The sequence below is a fragment of the Chiloscyllium plagiosum genome, unplaced genomic scaffold (assembly GCF_037043375.1).
Source record: "Chiloscyllium plagiosum isolate Xiang-an unplaced genomic scaffold, Cpla_swu_hap1 HiC_scaffold_17, whole genome shotgun sequence".
NCBI classification, from domain to species: domain Eukaryota; kingdom Metazoa; phylum Chordata; class Chondrichthyes; order Orectolobiformes; family Hemiscylliidae; genus Chiloscyllium; species Chiloscyllium plagiosum.
This window is the reverse complement of record NW_028270155.1, coordinates 21,603,363-21,626,961: the sequence shown is the minus strand read 5'-3', so window position 1 is coordinate 21,626,961 and position 23,599 is coordinate 21,603,363. Positions and strand designations below refer to the sequence as shown.

Here is a 23,599-nt window from a genome sequence, read left to right as displayed (position 1 = left end):
TATGTTCATAACAGATCACGTCATGCTTATGCAAAATTTCCCAGAAAATACAATCTGTTTTCCATACCTTCCCTTTTCATTGAAATAAATAGTAAAAAATAATACTTCAAATGAAAGTCACACATGCACAAGAGAGACCTTAGTTGAGTCACATTGCAATCCTGTGGTATGCTGATCTGGAAAAATGCCATTCTAGATTAATATGAATGGAATATATGAAAAGCAGTAAAATTTGTCTTTCACTGAGTTGATGGTCCTTCAGGCACACTTATCTCGGTGTGCATCCTGGTGAACAGACCACAGAGCACACAAACCTCAACAAAAACCATTGCACCTCTCTCCAAACTTCCTCTGTAAAGGCACGTTCCAGAAGGAGATGTTACATAACAAATAGTGTAACCCGTCTATGATTTCTACGTTTTAAGCCAACTTCTGTTGGGACCCTAGTCCAGAGGCTACTGAATCACCAGCATTATTGTTACGGTTGCTGGGTATTAGTTGTTTGGAGGTAGAATTTTGAATATCAAATCAAGCCCCTTGCCTGGCCCTCACAAGGCTTTCAAGCTTGGGGGAGGGAGGAAAGAATTGAGGCTAAAGAGCCAACAAAGTTAAATCTGTAATCACATTCTTGGAGGAGAGGACTACAACATTAACACATTTCAACAAAAACACGTTTTGTTTTGCATAAATGCTACAAGCACAAGAAATGTATTTGGCAGTAAAACTAGTGAGCTTTTCATAACTCAAAACACACAACGCCCCACTCTGCCTGTAGAGTTCCTACATACTTTTTAAATATTCAACAACAACTTGTCTTTATGCAGTATTTTAAACATTATCAAATATTGCAAATTGCTTCACAGAATTGATACAAAAAAGAATTTAACACTGATACGTGTAATGAAATGTTAGGCCGTGTGATCAAAAGCGTTCTCAGAGAGATAGGTTTTAAGGAGAATCTTAAAGGAGGGAAAAGGAGAAAAGGGAGAGTTTAGGGATGGGATTCTAGAACTTAGAGCTTATCAACAACTGAATTCGTAGCCATTAATAGGGCAGAGATTAAAATCAGCTTTGCTCAAGGAGGTAGAATTGGAGGAGCATTGATATCTGAGAGTTGTGAGGCTGCAAGGGTTGACACAGAGAGTCATGCATTGGGAGTTCCCCTGTAACCCAGCCCTGCTGACCTCCTTTGGAATGTCTGAGTAGAGCCGCAGATGTAAGCTTCCTGGCCTTGCATTGCTAGTGCAATCTGTTAGAACAGATAGAGCACATACAACCATACAGACCAGGATCAGCAGTAGCCCATTCAGCCCCTCTTTCAATAAAATCATGGTTGTTCTGTTGGTGATCTCAACTCCACATTCCTGCCTATCCCTGAACTATACCACTTCAGCTAAACTAATCTGTTCAAGGTGGAAGTGAGGAGTTTATGAGCCTAAGGTTTTCTGGAGAGTTTTAATACCCCTGGGAGGTAGTGTCATGTTGGAAATGTCACTAGACTAGTAATCCAGAATCCGAAGCTAAGGTTCTGATCCCTCTATGGCAGAGATTTGAAGTGAATAAAAATCTGGAATTAATACTGGCCAAATGACTAGAGTCAATTTTTGTTTAAAACCCATCTGGATTTATGAAAGGAAATCTGCCATTCTTACCTGTCTGGCCTACATGTAACTCCAGACACACAGTAATTGGGTTCATACTTAGCTGCCCTCTGGGCAATTCGGGATGGGTATTAAATGTTGGCCTGGCCAGCAACATCTGCATTCTGGAAATGAATAAAACTAAACTTTTTATAGCCATAAATTATAAATTAAATCATATTAACACCTGGGCTCTGATACTGCCGCAGCTAGCTGGACGTGTGAAATGGAAAAGCTGGCATTGCTTACGAAATCCAGCAGCAAGCTCAGGATGTGGATATAGTGCCAGATTTAATACCAGATCCTCGTTCATGTTTTCTTCCCAGCTTGATGTGGGATTTTGCAACCTTGAAAGCAGGGGATAGACCCGGGGAATAGACAGAAATTAGCAAACGGTAGACCGGGACTTGCACCACCCTCGGGGGTGAGGGGTCTGAATGAAAGTCAAGATTGGGTGTGTGGAGGCCAAGATTCTCACTGAGGTGCAAGGGAAACACTTTTAAAAAGCACGTTACCTTCCGGAGGCAATAACGCCTTTTTATTCCCAGCTAGATTTCCCAAACCTTGAAAACCTGGTCAGCAGCAATTACATTTAAATTAGGCTTCAAGATACAATATAGCCAAACAGGAGGCTGGAAAAACTCAGCAAGCCAAGCAACGTCAGGATGTGGAGAAATCAATGTTTCAAGTGTCACCTTGGACTCCAGCATCTGCAGATTTTTGTCTCAAGAGACAATGTGCCAGAGGGATTAAAGTGTCCTTTCTTTCTAATGTGGAGCATTCATGAGGCAGGGTACTCATTGCATTGAAACTGACTTCAGGCATTGGTTTAGGGATTAAGCTTCTTGCATTTAAACACTGAACTACACAACTTGACTTTCTGCTGCCCAGAGAAGGCAGGATAATATTGAGGCCCTGGGTACTGAGAAACAAAGCCTAACTCAATCTCCCATGGATACTGAAAGCTCAAAAAAGTGGTCCACACACCTTATGAAGCTGTGCAGCTCCATTGAACTGGTTTTTTTTTACTGTTTATTGAGGGAACCATCAAGGTGTTGAGCATACAGAGATTTTTCCCAGTCAAGGCATTGAAGCAGGCTCAAGATTGGGAATCAAGACAAATTATCCCAATCTGTTCTCTTCAAAAACTTATACATCAGGGAAATTTGGATTTAGTAAGACTTACAAAAGGACATTTGCTCAATTGGAACCAACCCTCCACGAATCTGACCAAGATAATGAGCACTCAGACACAAAGAGGCGTCAGAACTCAAATCATTGCTCCAAAAATAGTATTCATAAGTGCTGTATTCTCCCATTTACAAATCAAGGATATTCTCTCAAACCACAACCCATCTTAGAACATAGAACAATACAGTGCAGAACAGGCCCTTGGGCCCTCAATGTTGTGCCAACCTGTGAACTACTCTCAGCTTGTCCCTCTACACTATCCCATTATCATCCATGTGCTTATCCAAGGATTGTTTAAATCTCTCTAATGCGGCTGAGTCTTATTCCATGACAACACATCAGCTCCCTTCACACCTTCAAAACTTAATCTTTTTAAATTTTTTGCTCTCTGGGCCTGAACGTTGCTGCAATGTTGGGATTTATTGTCCACTCCTTGTTGCCCTGAATTCTTCGTAGTTGCAGCTTGATATAACTTAGAGGCTTGCTAGGCCATTTCAGAGGATAGCTTAGAATCAATGGCATTGTTGAGTGACATAGGCCAGATAAAACAAAGATAGCGGATTACCTTCTCTAACAGACATTCCCAAACTAATTATAATAACAATTGACAACTTCATAGTCATTTTACAGGTACTATTTTTCATTTTTCACATTTCTTTGAAATGGAATTCAAATTCAGAAACTGCTACGATGAGCTTTGAATTCATGTTTCATGGGTTACAGCAAGAACAATACAGCAGGATCATCAAGACCAGATCTTTAGTTAAATCTTTAACAGGCAGTGTTCTCTGTAAAAAACACACAATGCATTGGCTCTATATACCTTCAACACATACATCCATTGCATTAACAATGGAAATCAATTCATTTCTTCACTGGTACAGTATTGTAGAACGTAGAATATAGAATGTTACAGCCCAGTACAGGCCCTTTGACCCTCAATTTTGCACCGGCCTGTGAAACCAATCTAAAGCTCATCTAACCTACACTATTCCATTATCATCCATATGCCTAACCAATGACCATTTAAATGCCCTTAATGTTGGCAAGTCCACTACTGTTGCAGGCAGGGCATTGCACGCCCTTACTACTCTGAGTAAAGAACCTACCCCTGATATCTGTCCTTTATCTATCACCCCTCAATTTAAAGCTATCTCTCCTCATGCTAGCCATCACTATCTGAGGAAAAAGGTTCTCACTGTCCATCCTATCTAATCCTCTGATCACCTTGTACATAGCTATTATGTCACCTTTTAATCTTCTTCTCTGGAATGAAAACAGCCTCAGATCCCTTAGTCTTTCCTCATAAGACTTTCCCTCCATACCAGGCAATATCCTGGTAAATCTCCTCTATACCCTTTCCAAAGCTTCCACATCCTTCCTATAATGCGGTGACCAGAACTGTATGCAATACTCCAAATGTGGCCTCACTAGAGATTAGTACAGCTGCAACAGGACCTCATGGCTCCAAAACTCAATCCCTCTACCAATAAAAGCTAACATACCATATGCCTTCTTAACAACCTTATCAAACTGCGTGGCAACTTTCAGGGATCATGGACACCGAGATCTCTCTGCTCATTAGGGTGGCATGTTGACTCATGGTTAGCACTGCTGCTTCACAGCATCAGGGGCCTGGGTTCAATTTCCTTGGGTGACTGTCTGTGTGGAGCTTGCACATTCGCTGCGTGGGTTTCCTTTGGATGCTCTGGTTTCCTCCCACAATCCAAAGATGTGCAGGCCAGGTTAATTGGCCACGCTTAATTGCTCATAGTGTTAGGTGCATTAGACAGAGGTAAAATGTAGGGGAATGGGTCAGTGTGGACTTGTTGGGTAAAAGGGCCTGTTTCCATATAGTAGGGAATCTAACCTAAAAACAATCCACACTGCCAGTACTCTGTATTCCTGTTACTCCTTCCAAAGTGAATCACCTCACACTTTCTGCATTACACTCCATTTGCCACCACTCAGCCCAAATCTGCAGCTTATCTATGTCCCTCTGTCCACCAGTCCAGCGACTTCAATGCCATCCATAAATTTACTCACCCATCCCTCTACACCCTCATCCAGGTCATTTGTAAAAATGATAAACAGCAGTGGCCCAAAACAGATCCTTGCGGTACACCACTAGTAACTGAACTCCAGGATGAACATTTCCCATCAACTACCAACCTCTGTCTTCTTACAGCTAGCCAATTTCTGATCGAAACCACTAAATCACCCTCAATCCCATGCCTCTGTATTTTCTGCAATAGCCTACCATGGGGAACCTTATCAAATGCTTTACTGGAAATAGTGGTCATATTATTGAACTAATAATTGAGAAGCCAAAGTTTGAATCCCATAACATAAAACAAATGATAATTGTGCTGGATAAGAACACAAGAGGTAGAGGAGTAGACCATTTCACCACATACATATGCTTCTTTATTCAATATGATAATGACTGATATTGGGTTGCAACTCCATTTTCCTGTCTGCTCCCCATATAGCTTGATTCCTCCAGAGACCAGCAGTCTGTCTTTCCCAACCCTAAACATATCAAAAATGGTGTATCCACAGCCCTCTTTGGAATCCACAGCATTCCAAAGGTTCCCAATTCTCCAGGTGAATCAATGGTCTCCTCATCTCATTTCTAAATGATTGACCCCTTATCCTAAAACTACACCCCCTTGGTCTAGGTATCCCAAAAACAGACTCTCAGCCTTCTTAGCATCAAGTCCCTTCTGACTCTTTTACGTCTCAATTAAAACACCTAATTCTTTAAAGCCCAGGAAATATAGGGTGTGTTTACCCATCCTCGCATCATCTGATAACCCTCTCACCCCAGGAACCAATATAGTCTACCTTCGCTATACCTCCAAGAAGCATCACACAGTATTCCAGATTTAATCTCATTGAAACCTTACACAAATGTAGAAAGACTTCTTTATTCCTCATTCCCTTTATAATAAACGCCAACATGTTACTTGTCTTCCTGATTGCTTACCTGTGTGCTAACTTTTAGATTCCTTGTACGAAAACACCCAATGCTCTGAACACTCACAGTTATAAAATTCTTAACTCTGAAAATTTCAACTTTTAAAAATATTCTACTAATCTATTCTTATGAACAAAGTGAATAACGTCATATTCCCCTGTATTATAGGAGAAAGTGAGGTCTGCAGATGCTGGAGATCAGAGCTGGAAATGTGTTGCTGGAAAAGCGCAGCAGGTCAGGCAGCATCCAGGGAACAGGAGAATCGACGTTTCGGGCATAAGCCTGAAGAAGGGCTTATGCCCGAAACGTCGATTCTCCTGTTCCCTGGATGCTGCCTGACCTGCTGCGCTTTTCCAGCAACACATTTCCTCCCCTGTATTATACATTTACCCACTTACTTTGCTGTAATTGGGTAATGACCAGAGTCAGGATTCTGGGCTTTCCCTGTGGTGTTGTGACCAATTCACCCATCCTTGTGTAACATGAGATTTGAACACAGGGATAGCCCAAAGATCATGAAGCAAGGAGGTTTGAATGAAGCATGGGGTTAATATTTTATTAATGAACCCTTTGTCCGCCTGCTTCTTCCTCCTATGGGGCCTCCTTCCAAAGAAGACACCCTTTCCTTCCAGACTGGATCCATTCAACTGCTCCCAAGGCCGTCCCTCACCATCACAACCAGCTGCTGGAGATTCCATTACATATTTTCCTAATTGAAGTTTACGATTCTGTCAACTACAAGTAGCACACTGTGACCGTTTGCCCAGCTGATGTGTGATTGGTAGGTTGGAGATAGTGAGAACTGCACATGCTGGAGAGTCAGATAAAGAGTGACACTGGAAAAAGCACAGCAGGTCAAGCAGCATCAGAGCAGAATGGGAGTCCACACATCAGGTCAGAACATTTCATTGGATTAGTAGATTCAATTGTGCTGTGATGGCTTGCATGTTCAGTGGTGGCCATTTTCTTTTCTTGTATCACTAGTCTGGACAAATGGTATGGGTTGGGGTGATATCTAGTATTTGCTTGAGAAGATCTCCTCAGCCTCTTACCTGTACTGGTGACTTCCAATAGATCCAGGCATATGGTGTGTCACCCACTTTGGAGTCTAAGTTGGTCAGGTACTATTATCAATAGCACGTGTTGCTTCAATTGCAGCCTCCCAGAAGGTCTCCCTAGAACTGTTTTCCAGGGCCTCCCACTAGATGCGCTCTCTACATTCACAACACACGTCACCCCTAGATTCTGCATTGCTACCTGACTCTATTTCCATCAAGCTCTCACACATTGACATTTCAGGGTCTCAAGCAATTCTCCTTCCTCAGTGTACTGCTGTCTGAGACTGACTCCCAGCTATTGTTATATCATTGGATGTAGGTTTGCTCGCTGAGCTGCAAGTTTCATTTCCAGACATTTTATTACCCTACTAGGTAACATCTTCAGTGGGCCTCAGGCGAAGGAATGCTGACCCCATCTACCACCCCCTGAGAAAAGGAACCGGATGTGACTTCACCACAGGAAATAACATTACCACAGGAAATGACATCACCAACCCAAAGAAACCCAAACATATGAATAGAAAGCAGGAATTTTCAGCATTGCTTCATCTGAGGCCCACTGAAGATGTTACCTAGTAAGGTAACGAAACATCTGGAAATGAGCCTTGCAGCTCAGCGAGCAAACCTACATCTAAAACTTCAATCTGAGCTACAAATCTTCTCAAAATCTGCTATTGTTATATCATATAGGTGTGGCTACCTGTGTCCAGCCAATGGAGGACTCTGTGGGTTTCAGGGTCCCACATATCCTATATCTTATTCTGATTTCAGAGTAATACTTGGCACTGATTGGAAGGTCAATCCTGTGAGCCTTAGCAATCATGCAATATTTTTCTTCTCATTGCTTCTTCTTTCTCGATGACATTCAAAACTTTATTTCTGATATTGTGCACAGCACACTGGGCATTCTGAGGTGTAGGCGAAAGTGAGGCCTGCAGATGCTGGAGATCAGAGTCGAGACTGTCGTGCTGGAAAAGCACAGCAGGTCAGATAGCATCCAAGGAGCAGGAAAAATAGAAGATGAAGGGCTTTTGCCTGAAATGTCGATGTTCCTGCTCCTTGGATGCTGCCTGACCTGCTGTGCTTTTCCAGCACCACACTCTTGATTCTGAGATGTATTTTGAACCTTCTGCTACATTTTAGTGAGAGTATAATTAATAGGCCATATCAACAAGTGGAATAATCAATTTATCTCTCCTGACCAAAGGTTTAGCAGGCAGTGTGTGGTTGACAAGGACAAGAGGAACCAATGCAGATACTGCAGGCTCAAGAAGTGCTTCAGAGCTGGAATGAGAAAGGAAGGTAATAGCATTTGTCTGTTCAATTGCATTCTCTAGTTAGATCTATGCAAACTTCATAATCCAGTATGTACGGCCAGGTGTTATAAAGATAGTTCATTTTTCTGACTGCTGTTCAAAAAAGATTAAGGGCATGATAATTTCATATTTCTTAAGTTTTTATTGAAAGATAAGATTTTGATAATCCTAAACACTGCTATTTAAATTTCGCATCCGGTTAATTTATGTATTACAAATGCTATCTTTAATCTTCTTTCTATATTCAGCCTGCACTCAAATGTGCCTACAATGATTTGTAATAGTTTTAATTGTGAAGTGCATTACTTTGCAGTATTATGAGGAAAAGTTTGATAGATCTATTATAAAACTGCAGGCACAATGGGCCTGAACAGCTCTCTTCTGCGCCCTGAAATCCTGTGATTCTGCAATCTTTTGCTACCTAACCTTATCATGACTGGACACTATGCAAATAAGGAAAGGGGATGGCCAGTGGTATCATTGCTGGATTTGTTAATGCAGAGACTCAGCTAATGTTCTGAGGGCCCAGGTTCAAATTCTACCATGGCAGATGGTGGAATTTGAATTCAATAAAAATCTGAAATTTACATTCCAAAGATGGCCATTGCTGATTGTCAGGAAGAACCCATCAGGTTCATGAATGAGTTTTAAGGAAGGAACCTGCCATCTTTACCTGGCATGGACTACATGTGACTCCAGACCCACAGCAATGTAGCTGACTCTTAACTGCCATCTAGGCAATTAGGGATGGGCAGTAAATGTTGGACTGGCCAGTGTTGCTCACATCCTATGAATGAATAAAAGAAAACACCTGAGTGCATTTGATTTTATACAATAATATTCTCAACCTAATGGAGTTTCCACAATTAATCATTTAATTAGCTGTCTTGTTTGTTTTCAGAATATTGTAGTCACACTGATGCCTTATAGCTCTCACTTCGAACATTGGGATGAGGATATAAGATGATGTCAAATAGTAGTTTAGGGTCTTTGGACAGAGGTATGACAGTGATGGCAGAAAGAGGAAATCTTATTTTACACAGTGAGTGGTTGGGACCTGTTATGTGCTGAGAAAAGGAAGCACATTCAATCATAGCTTTCAAAAGAGATTTGAATAATTATCTGAGGAGAGAACACAAAGTGCAGGACTATGGGGAGGAAATGGAAAAATGGAATTAGCTGGGTTGTTCTTGCAAAAAGTTCACTTGGGCATAATAGGCTGAATAACCTCCTTTCGTCTTGTAACCATTCTTTAATTATATGATTCCATAAACTGTAACAAAAAAACAGAGCACAGGCAAAGCATAGAACATAGAACACAGAACATGACAGCGCAGTACAGACCCTTCGGCCCTCGATGTTGTGCCAATATGTGAAACCTATCTGAAACCCATCTAGCCTACACTATTCCATTATCATCCATATGCCTATCCAATGACCATTTAAATGCCCTTAAAGTTGGCGAGTCTACTACTGTTACAGGCAGTTATAGAGATTAACAAAATATATATTCGTCAAATGCAGTTTTGTCTAATAATCTCAGCAAAATCTATTTAATAGATTTTCATTACCTTTTGGTATTGTTGGATTGCTTATTGTGGCATTGAATCGATGTATTGCAGTTACCAAACTGTTCATATATTGGCTTAAGTTTTTCACATATATTGGAAATTGTGGGGGAACTTCAGCACTCCAGAAACGGTGCTTTGTGCATTGAAGATTGTGCAGAATGCATCTTCAAATTGCTGGTATTACAGGTTGAAAATTCAGTGCTTTGTGTCATCTTGCTTCCTCACTGCAGCAACCTCACAATTTCAGATGAATTAAACAAAGCACTGTGGTGAAATCCCTTGCAGTTAGGCACCAAGGAGCAAGAAAAATAAATGTAATGAAATTGCAGATGTCAAGCTTGTCAATATATACTATAATAATTTTGGAATGTCCCACAGCTCTTTTCCTATCATGTGCTTGAGTGCTGGGATAATTTTTCAGGGGCATAGTGGCACTCTGCTTTGTTATACAAGTCTTCGTGCAGGCTTGAACAAGAGGTATTGGCAGATTATACATGGAGAGCATTTGGCCAACCACATAAACCTTTATTGTTACTTATCCATGCTGGATGTGATTACCCAACACAAACCACTGGATAGCAATCAGGAGCAGTGAACCTGGGGTTTTATGGTCACATCCATGCACTATTGTTCAAGACAGATTGGTTAAGGAGAAGGTATGGTCAAGAACTGTCTTAATGCTTGGACTTCTTTATAGCACTGTTTATTGCTTATAAAGACTAAGTACTACAATACATGACATTCAAAGATATACCAGGGTCTAAGCTTACATTATTCAAACACTATTCCATAAACTGTACCACCAAATGCTAGCTAGTCTGCTCCATGTGCTTTTCTACACGTTTCTAATATTCATGTGGCTGATCTGCATACTTATGCATAGCTCTCCATGTGTTTCTCTTGTCATTCTGCCCACACTCTGCAATTTGGACCTAGTGAGGAGTAGGTCTGTGATATCATTGATCCAAGATCTTAAAACTCTTACACAACAGAACTCAGGTCTATTTTTTCTTCCCTCCTCCAAATGCTGAGGCCAAACTGTTTGAAGGGTTGGGATCCAATCACCACAAACTGAACATTGAGTATAAAAACAGAGATCTGTGGATGCTGAAGATCTGAAACAAAAATGGAAATTGCTGGAGAAACTCAATAGGTCTGAGGAGAGAAAGCAGAGTTATGATTCAGGTACAATGACCCTTCTTCAGGACTCTGCTTTCTCTCCACAAATGTTGCCAAACCTACTGAGTTTCCCCAGCAATTTCTGCTTTTGTTTTTAATCTGCGTAGCATGCTGCTACATTGAGATGCTCATTTTGCCACAAAGCCATCAGCTGGTTTGCATCTCTTCACCACCTTACTCACCATTTGGGCAGATCTTGATTTTGTATAATTGTGTCAAGTGAGTGACAATGAATTGACAGGCTGTTTTACATTCCTCTCAATCTTTATTTCCATTGAAGTAATCCCCTGTCTGCTTCAAAACAATTTGAAATGTTAAAGTCCTTTCTATAGATAAATACAAGTATGGAGATTAAGTTTTAAAACCATGAACATTAAACATTTGCCAAATATCTTTCTTGCACTTCGTAAACTCTTGTTACTAAGATTTAAGGATTCAATATCCTTTTACTGTTGCTCTTAATAGATCTGGCTGTCTTGAGAGTGAGATACAGTGGAATCTACAAAACTTACTTCTTCAGAGATTGTGTATGTACTAATTGCTCTATCCATTGGTTCAGGCCAGCTACACTTGCCAGTGATACACTTTTTTAAAAAGTCAGCAATCAGAAATAAAAGATGGAAATACAGCTTTCAAAAAAGTTTTGTTTTAGCCCATGTTGTAGAATCTAACCACAGTAAATGGATGTTTTTCATAGGACCAGATTCTTAACCTACCACATGCAACAGAGTTTCACCACAAGCTCCAAAGGAGATCATATCAGACTCAAAACGTTAACTCTGCTTTCTCCACAGATGCTGCCAGACTTGCTGAGTTTCTCCAGCAACTTGTGGTTTTACTACCACCAGACTTTTTTTTAGCTTTTTGTCACTTGATATCTTCTAATGTTTGTCTTCAGTCTTTGAGAACTTAGTGTTACCATCATTAGTCCCTGCAAGGGGCCTAGCACCTGTCATAGGCAGCTGTCCCACGTCCCTGAAAAACATTGCACCAAGTTTCAGTTTGAAACTATCCTCAAAGGGAGGGCCATGATATTTTTATAGAGATTGGATTTCATTGAACCTATTTTGCACAGTCACAGAGTCATAGAGATTGGAAAGCACAGAAACAGACCCTTCGGTCCAACTGGCCCATCCCAACCAGATATCCTAAATTAATCTAGCCCCATTTGCCAGCAGTTGATTCATAACACTCTAATCCCCTCCTATTCATATTATCATTCAGATGCCTCTTTAATGTTCTAATTGTACCAGCATCCATCGCCTCCTCTGGCAATCATTCCAAATACGCACCACCCTCTGCGCGAAAAGTTTGCCCCTTAAGTCCCTTTTAAATTAGATTAGATTACTTACAGTGTGGAAACAGGCCCTTCGGCCCAACAAGTCCACACCGCCCCGCCGAAGCGCAACCCACCCATACCCCTACATTTACACCTTACCTAACACTACGGGCAATTTAGCATGGCCAATTCACCTGACCCGCACATCTTTGGACTGTGGGAGGAAACCGGAGCACCCGGAGGAAACCCACGCAGACACGGGGAGAACGTGCAAACTCCACACAGGTCAGACGCCTGAGGCGGGAATTGAACCCGGGTCTCTGGCGCTGTGAGGCAGCAGTGCTGACCACTCTGCCACCGTGCCACCCACAATCTTTCCCCTTTTATCTCAAATTGATGCTGTCAAGTTTTGGGCTCCTTTACAGTGGGGAAAAGACCTTTACTATTCATCCTATCCATGAAAATCTTGGCAAAACAAATCCAACATCCATCCCAAGCTGTTTTGCACATCTTTTTTCTATTTACCTATCATAAAATAAATAAAGTGGATCTCATCATTTTTATAGGATGAGAAATCTGATACATTCAGAGAAGTTACAGAGGAAATAATTTTTATTAACACCTGGTCTTATAAGAAAAACCCATAGCAGATTGTAAATTGATAGTGTGCTCAGTGCAACCAGCTTTTAGGAAATAAAACAAGGACATGTCAGTGGAAGTAGGAATGACAATACCCAAAAGGAAGAGCCAGTAAAACATGCGTAGGACACATACTACTCAAAATTGTCTTTGTTCTTTAAGATGGAGGTACAATATGGTCATTTTGAAGTATTACAGCTTTTTGAATTTTTTTTTCTGTTGGATAGGGATCTAGGTGGGGTGAGGTGAGGGAAGATGTAGGGGTGAACATGTTGGTGAGCATAAACACATGCACTAGGGAAGAAATGACCCTAAGTATGGCAGTGCAAAGGCTATCAGTGGTCAGGAGGTTTCTAGTGACCATTACTCCCCCTAGTGGCGAAAGTCCATTGTACAAATGTACACACACAAAATAAAGAGGCAAAGCAGGCAGTAGAGACTCCCAGACTCAGAGCCCCACAGGCTGACTTAGAAATGAAGGATGTATGGGATTTGTAAATGGCACACAGGACAAACACTCAAAAATATGTCACAATCCCTTAAAAAAATAGGAAAGTTTGGTCACCTTTAATGTATTGATACAGATTCTGCAAAACTGCAGTTTTGAAATTTACCAGTTCATTAGTAATTTGAAAACCATTTGCTATATGCCTCCATCAAGATATACCAAAAAGGGAGGAAGCTTTCCTGTGTCTGTTAGATGCTTTTAAAGTATGAGTTTGATATTAGAAGAGCTAGTACAGACAGAAATTCTTTACCTATTAAAGGTACATGACTGATATTGATTTGTACTTGATACATGAGTATAACATTGAAATTAATTTCACATAAACCATTAAAAAGAAGATACAATGAATAACTCAAATATACAATGTGTTTAACATGACTCACATCTTTATTTGAAAGACAAATCCAGTTCTTTCTATAGCAATTGGAGATGTTAAGAAATATAGTAATCAAGATGTTTCAGTCGGTTTCCATCTACTGGTAAATGTATGTAATGCAGGACTGCCCAACAAACAAAAGAGCCAAAATTGGAAATTGCCTGCTCATTAGAAATTTACAGTCCCCAAATGTGCTGTGTGAAAGTATGTTGTCGATGATTTTTGATTCATTACCTTAGCAAAAATAGTGTTGGCATATGGGTTACGAGAAAAGAGGATTGATGTTGGTGATGTGGGTCTTGTCAGCTCATGGAGAACCAACCGCAACCCAAGTCACCTTCTTTGGAGAAAGCCCCTTGAATGAGGAGTTCAACAGACTCTTAATTCACAATCTGCCAGGATTTTGTAATCAGGGTTTAAAATCCTCCTGCCAAATGCCTTTGGCCAATGAGAAGCAAGCATCATTCCATTGGCGGTTGGTGCTACCACAAAGTGGTGACTACTGTTGGTAATGCGCCAACAGGGAAAGGGGTGAAAAATATGTTGCTGGAAAAGTGCAGCAGGTCAGGCAGCATCCAAGGAGCAGGAGAATCGACGTTTCGGGCATAAGCCCTTCTTCAGGAATGTCAATTCTCCTGCTCCTTGGATGCTGCCTGACCTACTGCGCTTTTCCAGCAATACATTTTTCAACTCTGATCTCCAGCATCTGCAGTCCTCACTTTCTCCCAACAGGGAAAGGGGTCCAATGAGGGAATCAGGCTGCAGGTGAGTAAGGTTCGGACAGGATTTGTAGGGAGGGGGTCCCTTGTCCCCTTACTGGGCACTGAATGCCTTAGAATGAAGGACCACCACAGCCATACACACCCACACCCTCCACAACCCCCAAAGCCTAAACTGAATACCAGCAGTTGAGGCTTTGAAGTGGGTACTATTGCCTACCTCAGGACTTCAATGAGTATCAATCTTGATTGGATAGAAATGGGAGGATTTAAGGTGAAACACCACCCTCGTGTCCCATTAAATGCCCAGAGCCCGCAGACCATGACTAGAAGAACATTAAGTTCCATGCTAGGTGGAGCCTTGATTTAGGGATAAGTGTGAAATAAATGTTTGCGTTTCCATCTTGTTTCTTTCTAACTCAGAGGCAGTTCTACTTGCAATTATATAGCATCTTATATAAACCAATAACATCTCAAAGAGCTCTACAGCAAAGATAATACTTTTGAAATGTCCTAATATAGGAAATGGAGCAACATAACAACAAGATCTCACAATTATGATTAGATAATCTATTCCTGTGGTATGGATAGAGGGATTAAGTATTGGCTGGAACACGAGGGAAAACTCCTCTGTTCTTCTTTAAAGTATCTTTAAAGTAATGCTGTGGAATCTCTGCATTCAATTATGACGGCATCCTATAAAAGTGAATTCCTTCGACAGTGCTGCATTCTTTCAGCACAACAATAGGAGTATTGGCCTGGTTTTCATGTTAAATATTGTTGAGGGGGCTTGAACTCACAAATTTCTGACTTGGAAAACAGGATGCTACCCAACGAAGCACTGGTGCTGTTCTTAAAATTTATGACTTCAAGGTCCAATTCCAGATATTTAAGTGCTCGAAGGGTGGCACAGTGGCTCAGTGGTTAATGTTGCTGCCTCACAGTGCCAGGGACTTGGATTTGAATCCACCCTCAGCATCCTTCACCCTCTGTGTGGAATTTGCATATTCTCCCTGTGTCTGAGAGGATTTCCTCCGGGTGCTCTGGTTTCATCCCACCGTCCAAAGATATGCAGGTTAGGTGGATTGGCTATGGTAAATGTCCAGGGATGTGCAGGCTAAGTGGATTTGCCGTCGGAAATGCAGGATTACAGGGCTGGGGAGGAGGTGGGTCCGGGTGGGATGCTTTTTTGGAGGGTCGATGTAGAATTGGTAGGTCAAATGTCTGCTTCCACACTGTAGGGAATCAATGATTCTATTCAGGCTAACACTTCAGTATGGTTTGGGGAAGTGGAAGCTTTGTGGTAATGTCACCACACGAATAATCCAGAGCCCAGAGTGAATACTCTACGAACATGATTTGTGGTTGGTGGAAATTAATTTATAAATTTGAAATTAAATGCCAGTCTAATGGTGAACATGAAACCACTATCTGAAAACTCATCTGCTTTACAAATGTATTTTAGGGAAAGAATTCTGCCACCCTTGATTGGCATATATTTAACAATGTGGTTGACTCTGAAATGCTCTGAAATATCAAGCTGCTGCAAACTCTCTCCCATGTACAGCAGTGGCTCAGGAAGGCTGACCACCATTTTCCAAGAGCAATTAGGGATAAGGTCACAGAGTTGTACAGCACAGAAACAGATCCTCGATCCAATTCATCCATGCCGATCAAATATCTTAAATTAATCCAGTCCCATTTGCCAGTATTTGGCCCATATCCCTCTAAACCCTTCTTATTCCTATACCCATCCAGATGCCTTTTAAATGTTGTAATTGTACAAGTCTCCATTATTTCCTCTGGCAGCTCATTCCATATAGACATTTCCCTCTGCATGAAAAGGTTGCCCCTTAGGTCCCTAATAAATCTTTCCCGTCTCATCTTAAATCTATGCCCTCTAGTTGTGGACTCACCTACCTTTGGAAAAAGACCTTGGCTATTCACCTTATCCAAGACCCCCATGATTTTAGAAACCTTTGTAAAGTCACCCCTCAGCCTCTAATGGATGGGTAATACATTTTTGCCCAGCCAGTTACATCCTCATCTTAATTTTTCTTTAATGTATGGCTGCAATCATTCAGCCAAAGCATTGGATAAGATATTGAACTGAGATGTTGGCTCTATTTGAGGATGAGCAAGAGAATTCTTGTATTGTCACCTTATGCTAATAAACATATATCACCCCATCTTCTATTCCATTAGAATTTGTGGGACTGTATGTGAAAATTGATTGCTACATTTTATACAACAGTGACTAAACTTCAAAAACTTCCATGGGTGTAAAGTAATTTGGGATTTCCTGTGATCATAAAAGGTGCTATGGAAATGAAAGTTGATTCTTGCTACTAAATTACTGGAAACAAAAACTTTTAGGGAGAGATGTATAAGTTAAATTTAGAGCATTGGATACAGGTGATTTAACATGTAATTTTATATTTTGCAAAGCTGTACAGAATGAAAGGGACAGAATCAGCATTCGCAGAACCAGCTATGAAGATATTGGCTCTCTTTCCATTGCTACACTGATCCAAGCAGAAGCAATGGCTAGGCAGGTAACTTCACCAAAACAAGTTAACATACTGGCAGTCAAAGCTGTTTAATGATATCATACGCATTTTTAATCAATTAAAAAATGTAAGTGAACAATTATTTTCAATACTGTTAAGTCCAGAAAAATAGTTCACTTAGTGCATTTGACAAAATTAATTAGGTCATGTGTTTTCATCAGGTATGTCAAAAGAAGCCACCCAGTTTGTCATCTTATCTCAGAATCAGAAGATGTGGGTTCAAATCCACTCTAGGGACTTGAGCACAAATATCAAAGATGGCAATCCTTCAGTCCTAGATTGGAGTGGTGCATTTTCAGAGGTGCTGCCTTTTGGATACCATGTTAAACAAAGGCCCTTCCCATGACATGAGCTTCAAGAAGAGCAGGGAATTTATCTCTGCATCCTGGTTAATTCTTATCCCTCAATCAACATCTCTAGGAACTCTTATTGAGTTAGTAGTGCATTGCAGCTCTGGAAGTGGAGACAGGAGTAAGGCTTGTTGTGTACAAATTGAATACTGTGACTCCGATTTTGGTTACTGCAGTGGCAGCTAGAGTTGGTAAATTTCTCAATGTGCAGGACCCATTCAGTAAAAGGTGCCCATTGACAACAGAACTAAATGCCAGGAGGGAATGGGCCAGTGCCAAAGCAGATTGGGTCATGACAATTCTCTGAAGAAGGGCTAATGCCCGAAACGTCGATTCTCCTGTTCCCTAGATGCTGCCTGACCTGCTGCGCTTTTCCAGCAACACATTTCCATCTCTGATCTCCAGCATCTGCAGACCTCACTTTCTCCTCAATTCTCTGACCTTCCAGAGTGTTTCCATTTACTTCCTATGTTTTGAGTTAAGGCCCTTGAACAGCCAAATTGGAACATCCGTAGAATCCCTACTGTGTGGAAACAGCCTATTCAGCCCAACAACTCCCTACCAACTCTTCAAAGAGCATCCCACCCAGACACCCCCCTCCCCCCACCACCTTATCCCTGCAACACTCCATTTCTCATGGCTAATCCTCTGGGCCTCTCTGAACTCAGCACTAAATGTAAGTGGGCCAGCTGAGTTTGCATATACACTCTTGTCTTCCATACAAAATGAAACCCACTCTTTCCTACCATATAACAGTGACTACAAAAGTACACTACTCGAATAGAATCCCTACAGTGTGGAAGCTGGCCATTCAGCCCACACCAATCTTCCAAATAACATCCCACCGAGACTCAACCCCATCCCTTTAATCCTGCATTTCCCACAGCCAGTTGACCTAACCTGCACATCCCTCTACAATATGGGCAATTTAGCATCACTAACACATCTTTGGACTGGAGGAGGAAACCCATGCAGAGAATGTGCAAACTCCACATAGACAGTCACTCAGGGCTAGAATCAAATCCAGGTGTCTGGTGTTATGAGGCAACAGTACTAACCATTGAGCCACCTTACTACTCAAGCAAGAGGAAGGGAATTCTTCTATTGTCATCCAACTAAAAATATATCAACTGCAATGTCTTTTGCTTACTGTCAAATTACACCATCCAGCTAATTTTGGGGTAGTTTCTAATCATATTTTATCAGTTGTTTCCCTTACAGAGGGAATCTGTTGTGGTTTTCAATGACTCCCCTTCCAATATTTAAAAACAAATGTGGAACACATCAGGGCATCTAGATACCATATATTTTCTTTTTGTCAGACACTTAAAATGGTGATATATCTAGCTCTTGTGCTGTATTTGTTTTTACAAGCAGTTAGAGTGCTCTAAAGGTTGTGACAGCCATTGAGTTACTTAGTCACCAGTAACCTGTCAGAGTGGATTGCTGAAGTGGCAATATTTTTAAAAGAATGAGAGGTTGATAGAAAATATAGTAGTCATAAAGGTGAAAGGGCTAGAGTAAACCGTGTGATGAGAGAAAAGGTTCTACTGATGCAGAAATGTATGTAACTGCACGATACTGAAAGATAATGCAATGGTTCTGTATTATCTTGTGATCATTGTCAAATGACAGCTAATTTTGGGCAGCTTCTTTTTTGCACTTTATCAGCCATTTCCATTACAGAAGGAATCTGCTGTGGTTTTCAGTCACTATCCTTCCAGTAATAAGCCCATGCTGAGTTTCATGGCATCTAGCATTAACTACTCTTCTATTTTCAGTTATCCTTTCATCCCTGTTTTGCGTCATCTAATGCTCTTTTATATGGTTTATAGGAAAAATTTAAATATGAGCTTGTTATGAGAGAGGGTAAAATATTTATTTAGGATTTAATGAAAATGTGAAGAGTAAAGATAATTTAGAAAAATAATATTAAATACAATAATTAACTGTCAAAATAACGAAGATATGCATGTAGTCCTAGAGAGGCAAACTCTGTCCAAAGCTGGCTCTTTCATACATGCTCTCAGCGGGGATTTAATTATGATGTACATAGCACATGTCTTGTGTTGCTGCTCACCAACAATAAGAGTGAAATGTTGAACTGAGATAGTTGCTGGTGGTTCACTGCTATCATTCTCAGATACCTTCATCATTTCTTTTGTTGGAAAGAGCAAACAATGTCCATCATTAGCAGCTGAGATTGCTTTTGGATGTTTGCGGTTAGGTTCATGCAAAATTAAACATTGCTTAACATCTTAGAATAATAAATGACCTCTCATTTATTAAACACAATGTTGTATTAAAGGTATATAAAAAGTATTTATATGTAGGAATCATACCAAATATTGCAGCTTAAAGTGTTTTCATTCACCTAGCTCTGTTCAATTAATGTTAGTATATCAATCCCGCAGTGGGTAAGTGATAGCATAGTGCTAATATCACTAGGGAAATTATCCAAAGACCCCATACTAATGCTCTGGGTATACAGTTTCAAACTCTACCATAGCAGATAGTGAAATTTGAGTTCAACTTTTAAAACAAAGGACTAGTCTAATGGTGACCATGTGAACATTGTCAATTGTCATTTATTTTTTAAAAAATCTTATTTAGTAATGCACTTTAGGGAACGAAATCTGCTCTGTTACCTGTCGTGACTCCAGTTCCACAGTCATATAGTTAACACTAACTGCCCTCTGGATAATTGATGCTGGGTTAGCCAGCTGAGGCCCACATTAACAATTTTTGAAAACAGCGATTAGAGGTGTAGTAGTCTGGGTTCAATTCCTACTTGCTTCAGAGGTGTGTGAAAATATGTCTGAATGGGTTGACTCACAGTATCTATAAATACAACTGACCACAAATGATAGCACCTCATTTAGACAGTATGACCTCTGTTACTTCTGCATAGGATATATCATTTGTTATACAGTAGACACAAGAAACCTGAGCATACTTTGGAAATGTCACATTGATATTCTGCCTTAGTATCTGTGATTATTTCTCTGTGCTTATTTTAATTAGCTACAAGACAAAAACTGATTATAATTGCTTCATAGCATAATGTTACCTAGCTATCTCCTCAGTTCCTTCCTAACAACCCTCCTTCGCAGTTCCTCTGAATCACTCAGTATTTCCCCAACTTCTCTCAATCTCTCCACACACACATCCTGTCACATCACACAGGACAGCCATAAAGAAATTATTTACATGGTTTTGGTTTTCTTCATTTATGGGATGCACATCACTGGCTGGGCCAACATTGATTTCCTATCCCTAGATGCCTTTCAAAAAGTGGTAATAAGTTGCTTTCTCAAACCAAAGATTGCAGCTATTAAAGACTCCTTACAATGTTGCACTTCTGTTCATTACATACCTAGCTGACCATTAAACTGGTTACAGATTTTCCACTTCTCCTTGTCTGATTTAATCATCTAAATGTATGTATCTCTAGAAGATTACTGGTTTAACAATAGTCAAAAAGCCTTTTTGTTATAAAACAGCCTAATCAACAGGAATAGGACAGTAGTAGGGCTCCTGAACTTAATTCCATGTGGTCAATTTCATTTGACTGTCTGCATTATTTAGCTCAAAATTCAGCTCTATTTTGATCTGTAAATGAAGAAAGGTTCCTTGACAATTAGAACTCATCAGTGACCTGATATATTTAACTCTTTCTGATATCATAGAAATGCCCTTTTTATTCTTGACACCTCACTTCAATGGTTTGGCTAAAGTTATGAACTCACTAAGATTAGTGCAGGTATAAAACTGTGGATGCGCCAAATTCATATATGATGAATAAAAACCAATTATCTACTTACATATCTCTTCAAATTCAAATGACTGAATGACTTTATTTCTCCAATGGTAGATGTCTGGTTTCAGTCCTGTTCATCATGCTGACATTGCAATGAAGAAGATCGCAACGATCAACGATGTCAGTGAATCCATGAAACAGCAGCTGCTTGTTTTAGTCGAATGGGCAAAGTCTATCCCAGCATTCTGCGAATTGCTATTGGATGACCAGGTCAGTGAAAGGCATGGCAAATAGAAAACATATTATTCTTGTTAAAAAAATTCCTAAATATATATTTTTTGTGCTACCCAGCTGAGTTGACAGTTAATGTGCTATACATCTTTCACATTGAACAAGCATAGTCATTAAACTAAGTGTGATCCATGTGAGAGCTAATGCAAGATATTTTGTAAACGTGTTTGAGTGGTACCTTGAAAATGTTTGGCTATGTATTTAATGACTCTCTACATGATAAGTAATAATTTTGATTAAAATGATTGCTGTTAAACGTTTTGATGGTAGGATGCGTAATTGCAATAAATACCCCATCAGCTGACTTGAAGTTGAAAATATTTAGTAAGTTGTGAAGATGGGGACGGGATGGAACAAAGAGACAGAGATAAATTATGCGAGTAAGCAATACTGACAGCTGGAGTTAATGTGGGATCATCCACTTGGGATCTTGGGAAAACAAATGAAAATCTGTTCTTAATGATACATGGGGGGTCAAGAATGATATTGCAGTGATTCAGGCTGTGTATCCTGGCGAAGAAATCAATAAAACTACAAGCACCAAGTATTATCAAGCAAGCCAATGCACTGCTAGCATTCGCCTCAACGGACTGTAATACAGACTGAAGGAACTGATGTTTCAGTTGTTTAAAGCCTTAGTCAGACACCTTTTAGTTTTGGGTACTGTACCTCTGCGGATACTATTGATCATGGTGGAGATACAATGTAGATTCACAAAACTGCAACTGGAATTCAAAGGATTACATTATGAAGAGAGGTTGCATGGAATTGCATGAAGCATCACTGGGAAGACAACAGTGTCTAAAGATTTAGAACAATGGGAAATAAATTAGGTTGAGATACAAATTCGTTACAATGTTAGAATTGGTCGCTGAATGGAATACTTATATTCCTATGATCTTATCACTGTCTGTTTATTTCTATAGGTTGCATTACTTAGAGCCCATGCAGGGGAACATTTGCTGCTGGGTCTGGCCAAACGTTCAATACCTTACAAGGACATCCTCTTGTTAGGTAATGATTGTCGTATTTAATATTGCAAGAGGATTAACAATTTTCAAACTATTTTGGCTTACTGTTTGATAACATTTAAGACCACCCAAGTGTATTGCCAAGATGTCTTCTTTTCTCTACAGCATGAAAACTAAAGAAAACAATTGAAAGGAACACTTAATGAACTGTAGCTTCTAGCTGCAGTTCCATATGTACCTCCAATGATTTATCTATGCTCTGATTAGATCATATTGTACCACTCAAAAACTGAAGTCTTCTCCATGACAGTGTGTATGCCATTGCATTTGTAATATTTTGAAAATATTAGGTTGTAATATATTTTCAGTGCTCCAGTGTTGTAATTTAAGGATAGATAATTAGGGTTATCCCTTTGACGTAAATCTCACATCAATATCCGGAGTATTACAGTTTCTCTATGTTTTTTACTCCATTACTTCATTCCACCAGTAATTACAGTGAAGTTTTCAGGCATTGTAAAGAGATACTTAATTATCTATCAACTATTCATGAAGGAGTTAAAAAACAATTATGCCATTTGACCATTTGTAAAGTATCAATGTTGTTTACTGAATAGTGTATTGGGTATTTTTAAGTGAGAATCTAACTCTAAGGGCCATCTAGTTAGCTGTAAATTAATTTAATAGAAATTTATTTTTAATTAAATAGTAGCTAGAGGGTAAAAATGGTAGTCAGCAGGATAATATGCTTCTCCTGAGAAATGTGGGAAATCAGAGACAGTTTGAACGTTCTTAACAACTACAACTGCAGGAAGTGTGTCCAATTAGAGTGGCACAGCGGCCCAGTGGTTAGTACTGTTGCCTCACAGCACCAGGGACCTGGGTTCAATCCCTGCCTCAGGCGACTGTCTGTGTGGAGTTTGCACATTCTCCCTGTGTCTGCGTGGGTTTGCTCCGGTTTCCTCCCACAGTTTAAAGATGTGCAAGTTAGGTGAATTGGCCATGCTAAATTGCCCATAGTGTTAGGTGCATTAGTCAGAGGGAAATGGGACTGCATGTGTTACTCTTCGGAAGGTCAGAGTGGACTTGTTGGGCTGAAGGGTCTGTTTCCATACTGTAGGGAATCTAATCTAATCAATTGCAGCTCCTGACAGATTGTATGAATGTATTAGAGTAGCACACTTAGGAACATGCAGGAGAC

At 40.2% G+C, this 23,599-nt stretch overlaps 1 protein-coding gene across 1 annotated transcript in view; it reads left to right on the top strand.

Moving 5' to 3' along the window:
* The window catches only part of LOC122558255 (hepatocyte nuclear factor 4-beta-like), a 71,977-nt gene that overhangs the window by 39,760 nt on the left and 8,618 nt on the right, over positions 1 to 23,599 (top strand). The window contains exons 3-6 of the mRNA XM_043706633.2: positions 8,077 to 8,171; positions 16,905 to 17,011; positions 21,251 to 21,406; positions 22,354 to 22,441. Coding sequence (XP_043562568.1) covers positions 8,077 to 8,171; positions 16,905 to 17,011; positions 21,251 to 21,406; positions 22,354 to 22,441 — 446 coding nt within the window. The remainder of the gene's footprint in view (positions 1 to 8,076; positions 8,172 to 16,904; positions 17,012 to 21,250; positions 21,407 to 22,353; positions 22,442 to 23,599) is intronic.